The 13,380-nt window shown below is 40.6% G+C and overlaps 2 protein-coding genes across 2 annotated transcripts; one reads left to right on the top strand and one right to left on the bottom strand.

The window, feature by feature from the left end:
* Nucleotides 1–1,512: 1,512 nt before the first annotated feature.
* Nucleotides 1,513–2,267, bottom strand: MELLADRAFT_85166 (uncharacterized protein; the record flags this gene model as incomplete). The annotated part of the gene is made up of 2 exons (XM_007408789.1): nt 1,513–2,122; nt 2,227–2,267. The coding sequence occupies 2 exons, from the start codon at nt 2,265–2,267 to the stop codon at nt 1,513–1,515; spliced, it is 651 nt and encodes a 216-aa protein (XP_007408851.1).
* A 3,912-nt stretch (nt 2,268–6,179) lies between these two features.
* On the top strand, nt 6,180–8,858 carry MELLADRAFT_85167 (uncharacterized protein; the record flags this gene model as incomplete). Its single annotated transcript, XM_007408573.1, has 8 exons — nt 6,180–6,542; nt 6,619–7,281; nt 7,349–7,485; nt 7,563–7,698; nt 7,768–7,934; nt 7,998–8,159; nt 8,230–8,568; nt 8,630–8,858. The coding sequence occupies 8 exons, from the start codon at nt 6,180–6,182 to the stop codon at nt 8,856–8,858; spliced, it is 2,196 nt and encodes a 731-aa protein (XP_007408635.1).
* Nucleotides 8,859–13,380: the final 4,522 nt, after the last annotated feature.

The raw sequence follows: 13,380 nt of genomic DNA on the forward strand, positions 1-13,380 counted from the left end.
TGACATACAATCATTCTGATAACTTCCCTCAGGCTTTGTTGTGATTTTTGGATCTGACTAAAGTACCATGATCTCAAATCAATCAAGTGTGACTTGCAGTAACTGTACCAGTCCACTCCAGTACAAGTTTGATGTATGATTTCTTTACCCATTTCAGAGCTTCATTTACACGCGTACTACAACACCAACAAAAAATGAAATTATTGAAGGGGATTTATTTCTTGCTACCTACTCAACATCACGTTGGGCTATTTAAAACTCTTTTGCCAATTTTTATTTTGACATCACAGCATAGAGAAATAGTTTTGTGAACAGACATCTTCTGCTCGACAGATGAAAGACTCCCGAATCCAGAGAGATGCGCCAAAAGGGGTTCTCAAAGTTGGCCCGGTTTCAAGAAAACCCCAGTTGACCCGGTTGCTTTTTGGCAGTAACCTTGTGTATCGAGTTGACATTTTTTGACAGATCACAGCCAAAAAGTCAACTGGGTCAACCGGGTTTTTACAAACCGGGCCTACTTTGAGAACCCCTAAAGAAATCCTTCTACCTATTGGGTTCTGTTTTTTTGGTGAATACTTTGGTCATGAAGAAACCAGAGTTTCATACCCTTGTATCATGGTTGTTTTGATTTGAATCTTTGGTGGTGGTGGTTATTCTGATGTTATGAATCAAATATCTGCTATATCATAATATCACAATTTCTCTAGTTACTGATAATGATCATTTTGAGTCTTAATGAAGTGGATACTACCATAAGTAGCTTGGAAAGAAACAATTTTAATCAGTATGAAGATTATTGTGATATTAAGATAATAATTGAAAATTGACTTGCCGTTCAAATCAACTAATTTCCAGGTCGGATTGATTTCCAGCTCGAGATTCCACAAAAAACATTGATTTGAATAAACTCAAGAATAAAAAAGTCAAGGCTTAGGTTATACTAAAAGAATGAATTTAATTGACTCACCATCACGCTCAAAGCTCAGTTTTACTTTGAATGGTTTTGTTTGTAAAATATCATAATATCCCAATATCGTAATATCACAACTTCTCTAGTCATTCCTAATGGTCAATTCGAGTCTTACCATAATGAGGTGAATACTACAAGAAACAGCTTGGAAGGAAACGATTCTAATCAGTATGAAAATTATTGTGAAGTTACAATAATGATTGGAATTTGACTCGCCGTTCAAATCAACTAATTTTCAGGTCGGGTTGATGTCCAGCTCGAGATTCCACAAAAAAAGATTCAAAATTCAAGACCAAAAAAGTCAAGGCTTAGGCAATACCAAAAGAATTGATTTAATTCACTCACGATCGATCTCAAAGCTCATCTTTGAATGTTTTTTTTTGGTTCAAGTTCTTGTCTTGTCTTCTCATAGCGCAAAATCCAAAAAAAGAAAAGAAAAACAATTAGAAACCTGATAAGATAAATATTTACAAATCATCAAGATGTTCACAAGAAATTCAACTTTCATAACTAATATCAAAAAGAAACACTTATCGATTTTTTTACAATGCAGCAATCCCGCTCGCCCCCGGTGGTGGTGGTGGTGGTGGTGGACCTCGAGGAGCAGGTGGGCCATCTAGATGAGGTGTGCCTTCAGGGGAAGGTGATTTGTCAGGCGGTGGGGGTTGGCCGCGATGCACAGTTCTGTAATGTCTAGCACAATCACCTTCCCATGCTAGAATTTTCCTACAATCTGGGTACCGACATTGGACTTTCTTTTTACCTAAATGCATACCGTCGATGTGTCTCTGCATATTTTTGATCACGATCATCTTCCCACAACCGGGCCAAGGACAAGGCGCTTTTTGCATTTTTGGTTTCTCAGGATCTCTTTGTCGAACTTTCTTGGTTTGAGGTTGAAGTTCGGTTTCAGAGGCCTTTCGACCACGCTTGCGGGAGGAAGATGTAGATGGTAGTTGGGAGGTAGAGGCGACAGGAGGAGGTCCGGCTCCTGGAGCGGGGTTGGCGTAGCTGTGATGTTGTGGGTTGGCAGAAGGATTGACAGGCCAGTTTGGGGAACCAGCCCCATTTGGATTCAAAAGTAGATGGGCGGGGTTGATGAATTGTGGAGGTTGTTGGTGGAGGGTTAGGGGGGGTACAGGGATATCGGCGCTGGGTGCTTCGGTAGGGTTGGTGTAATGGGGAATGGCAAATTCGTAAATCCAATCCAGGGAATCAGCCCCAGTAAAATCTGTAGAGAGAAGAGCGGGGTCTACGAAGTCTTCCTGCTGTTGCTGTTGCGGAACGGGAATGTCATCGGGTGCGTTGTACAAGAGAGCACTGTAGTCAAGGAATGTTGGGTCTGGATGAGTTGGATATTGGCTGGAGGATGGCACTGGGATGTCAGGTAAGATTAAGTCGGTATTTTCTGCGGGCGGGACAAAGTCAGATTGTAGATGAGAAGTAAAGTGTGATTGTGAGGGATTGTGAGTGGGATGAACTGGTATATCTGTTGTTGGCGTGGCTCTTTCCGGTAGTGGAATAACGTTGCGACTTGGTAGAGCAAGTGGAGGGGCGGAGCGGGTGGGCAACGCCAAAGGTACTGGCTGACACTGTGCAGATGTAGTATTTTTCCACCATGCAAAATGATTAAAATTAATGTCAAAATGATTAAAAATGCTGTGTTAATGCATAAAAATGCACTATTAATGCACCATTCATGTGGAAAAATGCAGCATCAATGCAGTAAAATGCAGTGTTAATGCACACACAAAATGAATTCAGAATTCTACCTTTTTCAATTTTGTTTGTCCTTCAGGTCAATCATTTTTCACTTGGGAAAAATACTACATCTGCCCAGTGTGAAAGGATCCACTAGCATCTTGATCTCTCTTCTCAGCGTTGTCTCCATCTTCAGACCCCCACAATCCATCCTCACCAGTAGCATCGGACGAATCAGAAAACTTGTCAGCCTGGACAGTTGCTAATGTCTCTTGCGTACCTGAAGCGGAACCTGCCGCGTTGAAAGTCGTATTGTGCATGTTGGTATTAGGTGTTTAGAGCGTAGAAAGGTTGGTAGGTTGATTTATCGTTGAGGTTTCGGTTTTGGATTTGCGTTATGAGCGTTGAAGGTTGTGAACGTGAAGGGAATTGCGCTGGGACAAGACTTGTCTGAGGATCACATCTCTTCGTCATCCTGTCGTCTTTTTATACTCGGTGATTCAAGCCCAAGCTGATTCCAAAACCTCGCGATGTGACTATAGACGAAAGAGAAAGCAAACTCAAGCTGAGCTATTACTTCATCTACAGGCTGTTTGTTTACCGTCTTCAGCTTCATTTCTAGAAGCTTTTGAAATTTTGAATTATCATTATTTCAAGACATGCGACACCAAGATAAAGTGATGTAAAGCTCACCCATTACACTTCAGACAGTCAACATTTTGTGCTGAGACAAAGGAATTATGACCCGTTGAGAATCTCGCCTTTGCTTATCGATTTGCCACCCGTGGGATCAGCAAGTAGTCGCCAGGAAAGATGTTTAAAAGCAAAGTACTTCAACCGAAAGCAAAAGATGACTTAAGCTTATAGCCAGTAGCACTGTTCGTATTCGCAGTCAACCGGGAAAAAGACTGTCCGTGGCAATGTATGGATAAGCTCACATAGATAATGTGCTCGACTTGCATTAACAATGTGGACATGTTTCGGTTCTTGATGTTTATAATTAATGGAACTGCTCAAAAGTTCCCAAAACAAATCCAAAAGCAGGTCAACTCATTCATTCCATGAAAATAGGTGACATATCTTCTCTCATTACGTTTTATCATCATCTTTATTTCAAATTTCCAGTATGTAAAGTAAACGAAGAAACACAAAATGAAAAGTTGAACAAACTATGTAAATAAATGGTTCTCAAAGAATAAGCTAATACATTAGGATACACTTTTTATTTTATAAACCAGAACTGATTTAAACTTCAAGGTTGAAGTTGAGCATTTTGTACCTTGCAAAAAAAAATCAAAACAAATGATTTCCATTTTTGTACCCACACCTTACTGTTCAAGCAGAGGTTCATGATCAAGCCTTCAATTGAATCGAAATCGTTTCCACATTCGTCACACGGTCACACAGTCACACCAATGAACAAGTTTTCTCAAACCAACCATCGAATTTCCGTATACACCTTCCACCCACTCATCAAATATCTTAATCCACACAAATTCCTCTCAAAAATCTAGACTTACCAAAAAAAAAGAAACCTTACCAAACCAAATAAAATCCAACCTAAAAGAACCATGAACTATCAATCAATTCAAGATCAACAAACAATTCAAAACAAAACCTATATGTACCAATCCCGAATTGCAATTCCACCCAGATTCTAAGCCTTATGCCTGTACTACACCGTGTAGACTTCATGAGCCCTGAGGAGTAGGATGCAGTTTATCAACAATTTTTCATTAAAAAATATTCAAAAAAAGTTGTTGGCTTCAATATCAATTCACCAGCAGGCAGTGACCACTTCATTTTTTGAATCAAAATTGAATGAAAAAAGTGTGCAGTTGGTCAAGATTTTTCCCATTTTTCCAGGTTTAAAGCCAAATGGATGACAAATAACAATGCTCAATCAAATTTGAAAGAGTTCATCTCAAATTTCACTCCAGGTCTGCAAGTCTGGGAATGAGTCCTAACTTTGCCTCAGTGTCAGCTCAGACCACTCAGAATTTTTACATTCATTTGGTTCAATACTCAATGCGGATGTCACTGCAAGCTATGGAGCTCTGCAGAGCTCTTTTTATGTACCACATTCCTCCCCTGTCAGCTACCCTATCTATTGTCGACCTAAACCGCTGCATCTCCCCTTCTCCTGCTACCACCTCTCTGGATGATTTGCAATGAGATTGTTTGCTGGTCATTGCCCAACGCTACTTCAAGAGTGTTTGCAAAAGTGTTAGGCCATGAACTCCACAGGAGTCAAACTAATTCCTAATGAACCAAGTGACAAACTAGGTCAAGTCAGGCTTTGGTCCTCGTCTATAGCCATTCCAATATATATGGCGAGTAAGACTGCACTGCTTCAGTGTGAAAGACCTTCAATGATTTTGTTGCCGAAGGGGACTTGTATATCGGCTACACACTTTTGCCGCCGGGCCTTACCTCTCTGCCGGAGGACCAGCAGGGCACCTTTCTGAAAGGCACATGAGCTTATTTCAAATGCTAGCGCCGAGTGCTCTCCGCAATCACCTACACATTCACGATCAAAAACCACCTGATGCCGTGAAGTACATGAAGCAATCAATTGAGACCAAGAGCCTAGTTCCACTTGGGCTGTGGATAGTAAGCACTCAGAATCGTCAAGATACACAGAGAGTGATTTGTCACTCGCTGAATCAAATTCTTCAAACCGCTCGGAGCTGTTTCGGCCTCAGCAACTTGCTAAAGCATGGTCCTGGGTGGTGCGGTGCGCTCAAGGGCTAGCGACTTCACCGACTAGTAGACATCAAGAAGATCATCATCGAACTCTAGCCTGTTGAAACAGACATTGAGTTGTGAATGACCACTCGTTATTCGAATGAATTTGTCCAGACTTACATATCTCAGCGGAATTGGTGCCAAAGACGGAGCTGATGAAAAAAGGAATTGATGTTTCCCCAATTCATTTTTGTTTCTTTCATCCTAAGCTCATGATGTTTGGCTGCTGTCCTTATGCAATCTGGAAGCAGCTTGTAAGCAGCTGAGTTTCCCTCAAAGCCCGTCTTGTTTACTTTTCACTATGTGCAAATTCAATTCTTTGTGACCTCGCACTTTGAGCCTCTCTTCTTACGTATTCCAAATCTACATTTTGTAAGACTCGGTCCGGGGCCCGTTATAACTTCGCTCAGTGAGGGTGCTTATTGGCCGGTCATCCACTTCTGGCCTACAATGCCACGATCGGATTGATGGTCCAAACTCTTGGTCCACATTGCTCTATTTAAACATCCTTCAATTTACAATGTCGTTAAATTTGATTTGCTGCCTTTGATCAGCTCAGTGAAGGAATTCTATATATTTTGCCATCTAGCCACTTGCTATCTCGTTGTTCACCTACCCTATTTTCCGTCTTTCCGTCATCGATTTCGCTTTTCCACTAATTACCTATATATTTCCATCTACCCACTACCCACTTCCCTTAATTATCACACATTACACATCAATATTCACAATACTTTGTACTCAAGACTCTGTAAACAAAATGGGTCCAAATCTCAACTCGTTCCCCACGGGGGTCAATCGTGAAGCTGGCTTCAAGTTCCCTAAGTTCAACACACCTGTGTTAGACAATCCAGAAGTTACACCCAACGAGTTGGTAGATTTTCACGTTACCCACAATTCCTCATATCCATTTGGAATCCTCGCTGCTTCCGAAAAAGACGGCATCGCGAAGGATATCATAACGTGGAACGAAATAGGAAGTGCACTGCTCAAGGTGTACCAAGAATTGAGTAGCATATCGCCAGCTGCTCCCGGTACTTCGCCTGTCGTCGGCCTCATCGCGTACGGCGAGCCGTTGGTTTACTTCACCGTGCTGTTAGGTATCATGAAGGCAGGATGTGTCGTAAGTTCCAGAGTCGATGTTGTGGAAACCCAATTCTTTGTGCTGAGCGGTCCCTTTTCTCCCCTAATTGATACAGCCCTTTGCGATTTCCCCGAGAAACTCTCCGGCTGCGATCGCTCATCTGCTTAAATCCTCAGGTTGTCGGAATGTTTATGTAGAATTTGACCCACGGCTCTTGTCTCACAACGCCTCCAACATGTCAGTCAGCGAGAAAATGAGTCGAGACCAAATGGATGAGGTCCTCAAACTTTTGCCAGAATCGCATTTACGAGAGGTAATGGAGCTTCCATCAGCGCATACTCTCTTCCCCCGCCTCGTCACCGGGTCTGCGTATATCTTCGACTCCACGGTACACGAAAAATTGGAATCGATTCCAACGCCGATCAAAGCTGCTTGCGAGCCGGTCATGATTCTTCATTCGTCAGGCTCCATTGCGTTCCCCAAGACACTCTACATGGGTCGATCTGTTATTCAATCTTGGCTCAGAGCCCCACTTTCCAACGGATTTTGCTGGGAGGGCGAACTGACCGCGGCCATGGCCTTGCCAGCATTTCAGGCGATGGGCTTTCATGTTGGATCGCTGATCAACCTTTCAACAGGTTCCATTTCTGGATTCTTTCGACCCGATATTGGGCCTGATGGCCGATGCAAACCCAAGACACCCAACTCTTTCAACGTAATACAGGCGATAGCATCTTTAGGTTGTACTATCGCTTCCTTTAGCCCCATGATGCTCACTGTGAGTCATCCATTGAATGCATCTCATTGTCATCACATACCTCTGAGGTCGGATTCATCCATAACAGGAATTCGCCTCCGATCCGTCGAGCATCGAAACCCTTCGCACCTTGAAGAGGGTTGGATTTGGAGGAGGACCACTCAACACTGAGATTGGGAATCAGCTTGTCAAGAGTGGTGTCAACCTCTGTGTGGTGTATGGATCGTGAGTGCACGCTTGGGTCCTTTCATATTTATTCAATGTGTGACTTTGACCATTCAATGGTCACCTTCTCAATACAGCACCGAAGTGGGCCCGATCTCCGCCCTTTTTTCTGACCGTTGCTTAGGGGCAGACTGGGAGTACTTCGAAATGTCACCCCAGCTCACCACTCGCTTCATACCGCATGAGAATGACCTCTATGAATTGGTCGTACTGGTGAGCTGCGCATGGGAATGATATCAGTTCGAACAGGGTCAAGAAACTGATTTTCTCTGAATTGTTCAGTCTTCTGATGTGCATCGATGTTCGACCACTGCAATCGAACCAATTATGTCACTCCAAACGTATCACACCAACGACTTTCTGGCCAAACACCCTACACTCCCACTGTATCGCGTTGTTGGACGTCTGGATGACCAGATAATGTTATCCAATTCTGAGAAGACCAATCCGTGAGTACATCATGCAAAACACGTCTATCAGCTCTCGTTTTGATATCTCGATGATTGTCACAGAGGACCAATGGAAGCCATCATCACATTCAACCCTGCTATTAAGAGTGCACTAATGTTTGGAAGGGGAAAGCCACAAAATGGGGTAATAATTGAGCCTGAAGAAGCCTCTGTCCTCGACATAACGAATCGAACAGCTGTGGAGGAATACATCTCCCAAATTTGGTAAGTTCCTCCTACAATTTTCTTGCTTTCGTGTATAAACTGGGATTGACGATATTTTCTCGTTTGATAGGCCTTCAATCGTCGAGGCCAACAATTTTGGACCCAGTCATAGTAGATTGACGCGTGACCTGATCATGATCATTGATCCCAGGGTGACGCCTCTCCCGAGAACATCCAAAGGCCAACTTTCGCGCCCCAAGGTCACCGAGATGTTTCAGGCTCAGATTGAAGCAAAGTATTCAAACGACCAAGCTTTGGACTCGAATTCAGCATTTATTGACGTATCAATTAATCCTCAAGAGATACTGATAGGCAAAAGCGTGCGCAATCGTGTAGAGCGTATCATAAGCATGGTGCTGGATGGTGATGTAAACCCAGAGGAAGATCTGTTTGCCCAAGGATGTGATAGGTAAGCCAACCCCTGAAATCCTGCTTCTTCATTTCCACATGTTGTTGACTTTTATCATCAGTTTACATGCAAGATACATCAGATGCCGGATTGTGCAGCTCATCCAAAAAAGCTCCAAAAATACACCTAATGTTCCTCAAAACATCTTATATCGCTATCCAACAGTCTTGATGCTCACCCAATGGGTTTTGAGTATCCTTTCACACATCCCATTACATGTGTCTCAATCTGAAGAAGAGAGCTGTACACGTTTAATCAAGATGATCATGAAGTATCAACCGAGCATCTAATAGAGTGGCACTTTTCTCAATTTTTTGCCATGAACATTCTCCAATTCTCCTTGATTCCTTGCAACTTGAGTTTATATTGACATTCAAATACACGTGTTCCAGAATAGCCTCATTCTATATCACACTTGTTTCTTATGCTTTTGAATCTTTATGTACTGGTACACACAAGGCATGAGCAGAATTACAAATAATATGATGTAAATAATGTAAACAATGCAGAAAATACAAAAACCAACCACATCAACTATAATCTCACTCAACGTCATCCTGAGACGTAAAACAAGTACCTTCAGCAGAACCATAGCTGAATAATGTGTTTGGCGATGGGTATTGAGGCTTTGTTACAGTATCTTACTGAAGTAAAACTGGTGAATAACCGGAGCTGGCGAATCCAAGTTGTCTTAGGTGCAGCATGGGCACTACTCCCTGGTACTTGCTGAAAGGTGTGTTCCAATAATGGTCTTCCAAGGAAGGTACAACAGTATTCCTGTCTCGGGTTTACAATGCAATTGTAATAGTCTAGTTTCTACATATTGATAAAGAGACATCTTTATCAATAACAATCTTCAAAATATTTTGGATGATAAAAGTGTCAATCTAGATGTTCAGATCTTAGTTTGATAAAAACATGCTTTAGTGACAATATACACAATAACAGTTATAAAAAATGATAACAGTCAAGTAAGAAAGATAGGATCAATGAATTGGATACAATCTAAGTCAAAAGTATGAGCTGGATTTTTGGTAAAAATGTATTTAGTTTTATTTCTAAAAGTAAGGTTGTTGGTTTGTAAAAAGGTGATTCTCCTTCTCACAAGGGTTAAAATCACTGGTTATATATCATTGTGCACACTTCTTTGTGATCTAGCACATCAGATTTTTCTGTGAGCTCAGGGTCTTGTAATGTGCAACCAACAAGATATGTTGCTTTTTTCTAATACTGTATTCACATCCTCAGAATGTAACTAGGATCCATTAGATCTATGAATATCCTTCTTTGAGATAAGCCTAAGGGTCTCCTGGAGTTCGAGTATGACATCCTCAGTTTTCTCAAACTAATGTATATGACATCACATCCAGTTGACCCTTGATACTTACATACAATATCTGTCATACTTCAGAGTCCTCTGGGGTGTCCTCAATGGCTGACAATGGGAGTATCAGCAAAATACTCCTCATGGCCCACAGGTATGGTCATACAACTCACTGGAAGTACTTTAAGAGGTTGATGAAATTGTTACAAGAAAAGATACCATGCCACAAAGACTTGGCAAAAGGGAAGTGGTGCTGGTTTAACTGACAAACAACATGCAAAAGGTCTGACCATGACAGATATTCTGGAAACAAAATGCCCATGCCTTTGACAAATGGACAACATATTCAAAGATAAGCCAAATACACATTATGGAATCTTGGACACTTGAATGAGCACAAAATCACCAGAATGGACTGCCAAAACTTCATTTCCTTACAAGTTCTCCAAACATACCACCAAAGTCACTCATGTCTCTGATCCCAATATAGACCAACCACCTGATCCCTCAACACTACCAGCTTTTTCTGTGCTTCCTGAAGACATTTGGCTAGCAAGTGTTGAATGTTCAGCTGCCACAAAGGTGATATCTAGTAAGACGTGATGAGGCACTCACCCAAGCTGTTCAAGCACTGCTTGGGTGGTCTCAACACTGTGCATTGCTCAATTGACCTACAAGAGTATTGCAATGTAAAAAACACCAAATATGGACACCAGTGTCACAGTAGATGCACCATCAATGTCAAGGGAGCTTTCAACAGGCACAGTGTCTCTTCTAAATCTTGTTACTGATCAATTTTGTCTTATAGGAGCACAAGAATTATTTTCTGGTCCTTGCATCTCTTGCTGAGGATTTTCTTGGATTATCAGGTACTTCTTGTCCTGGCAAGAGGTCCCTCTCTTGGGCTGCCAATATTACAGCGCCAGGATGGGTCTCTTTAATGGCAATGGCTATTCAAGGATTTTTGGTGTAGTTTGTGGTGATCAATTTATGGGATCAACCAAAGAAAATTAATCATTGGTTGTTAACCAAGTTATTAGAAAAGTTCAGCACAAAAGAAAACTCAAAATTGATGAAATCTGATCAATAGAAGATCTTTTAGGCTTATACATTGCACATTGTATTATTATGAGTAAATTTGCTTAAAACAACCTATTAAGATCAGTATGAATAATTAACAAAAGATTTTGCAAAGAAAAGAAACAAAAAACATAAGAAAAACTTGAAAATATAGGTATACAGGCTTGGCAATGGTTTTTAGGGTATCAATATCAGGTTTATGGGTGCGGTGAGGTTAGAATATAAAAGACCAGAATTATATTATCCAGGAACAACTCTAATCTTGATGGTTGATAAGGAGAAATCGAAGTTATCAAGAAAACAGTGCTTTTTTGAAGTTGGTAAACAAGGGTTTTACGGGTAGTTTACATATGTAATGGTGGTATGAGTGATATTTAAGATTGCCAAGGGGATTTTACAGGATTTTTAAGGTTATAGATGACAATGTAACATTACAGAAGCAAGAGAGTAGGAGCAATAGCTGTGTAAAGTGGTAAAAATGGGTGAATTTTGTCAAAAATGGATGTTTTCAGCTTATTACATATGTCAAATGATGTCAGGATTGGATGTTAAATGGCTCATTCATTGCAGAAAAGTAGATTACATAATGTACAAACTTTAAATTATTAGTGACAGAGGTGTGTGAAGAAAGTTATGAGAGAAATAAGAAATTGGTGTGAACTTTGAATTTTACACTTGCATGCATATGTACATGTAACAACATTTACATACAAAAACCTTAACTTCACAATCAATAACTCATCCATTACTCATCAGAAGTACCTGATATGGTGCCAATTATTGATCAGTATCACAAGATCTACATGATGCACTCTAGTAATCTCAATTTGGACATCATCTGAAAAAACTCATAACTTCAAAAATAGGTTCTCAGCCAGTTTACAAGGAAAAAATCACCTGTATTCATCATAAGAAGCACTGTGTAACATCTAATTACATCATTGATCACTTTGGCTGTGTAAATTACATCATCTATTAGTAACAAAGTCATTACATTGTGTCATTTTACTCTGTATGACGAAAATCAAAGTGCAACCAATCAGCAGGAAAACAAAGCAACTGATATGTATGCCACCAGTTTGTGTTGCACTGGTTTCTTTCTTCCGGGGTAGCTTACTTAGTGCCTCAAGCAACATGAGGAGACAACAGTCCGTCGTAACAGGTTGAGATAAGAAAATCACTCCATGATATCTCTGGTGACCTGAGATGCTTCAAGTGGTGATTGACTGGATTGCTGGTGGCTTGCAGAGCAATAACCTGCAGTGATGCACCATTCATAACAGTATTGCTAGTAATTGATATTGTTTTGTGTGTGTTTTTGCACTTAAAACTGGAATAGTACTATTAAAAGTATTGAGAACATTTCTCTGGTGCTTATTATATTGTTCTCTGTTATCACAAAGTGGTCAGCGAGTGCCCTTCTGTCGGATTCTTTGAAGAAGTCAGTCTTTAGGCAACTTCTACTATTCTCATATTAGTAGCTTATCCCATCTTAGGTTTTTTAAAGCTCTTGTTGAGCTTTAAATACTAAATACCACAATGTGAGGGGTTGAAGTTCAAAATTTCTCTCTCAGGTATATTTGCTGAAGCTGTGGCTTACCTTCAAGCTTACAAGACTTCTATCACCAAGGCTAGAAAGTAATTTCAATCCTATCATTCTCTCATTCTCTTTTCTCTTTGATGACATAACTCCCAAAAAATGTGTGTGTTCTCCCACACTCCATAAATTCAAAATATAGCTCTGCAAAGTTGTGTGCAATCTCTTAGCCTTCTAAAATAACAAAACCAACAAAAAATGGTTGCCTCATCTTTTACCCTGTTTTTTTCTTTAATAATCTCCACTCCACCAGCCTGAAGCTGATTACAATACAGTTGTTTTCAAAAATCTTGTCCAATTTTGCCTGCAGAACTCAAGCAATTTGGCAGTGAATTTGTGACAAGCTTTTTGGAAACAACTGTACATGTGTAATCAAATCATGCCTTAGGACTCAAATGCTCTGCCTGAATAGACTTTTAGGGCCCGTTCGGTAGCGTTTATTTTACCACCGAAAAATGTAGTATTGAAAAAAAAAATGTAGAATGCAAATACCATGTTCGGCCTGTTTTGGCCTGTGGTATCATAATGTATTATGCAATCCAAAACTACACATTGAAATAATCAAAATGTACTTCATTTTCATATGACACTCATGTTAAACTTCGACTTGTCCAATGCTGAAGCCCAACTGAACCACTTGTACCAACACCACCCTTCTCTATCAACTACTCAATTAACCACCTTTTTCAACTTCCAACACATTCTCACGAGTCCAATACTCTTCTCTTACTTCAATTCCAATTCAATATGGGTAGATCATACACTCTAGCAGCCCTTAACCCCACCAAATTGGACTAGCAAAAGTCCAGTA

The sequence above is a fragment of the Melampsora larici-populina genome (assembly GCF_000204055.1).
Source record: "Melampsora larici-populina 98AG31 unplaced genomic scaffold MELLAscaffold_13, whole genome shotgun sequence".
NCBI lineage: Eukaryota > Fungi > Basidiomycota > Pucciniomycetes > Pucciniales > Melampsoraceae > Melampsora > Melampsora laricis-populina.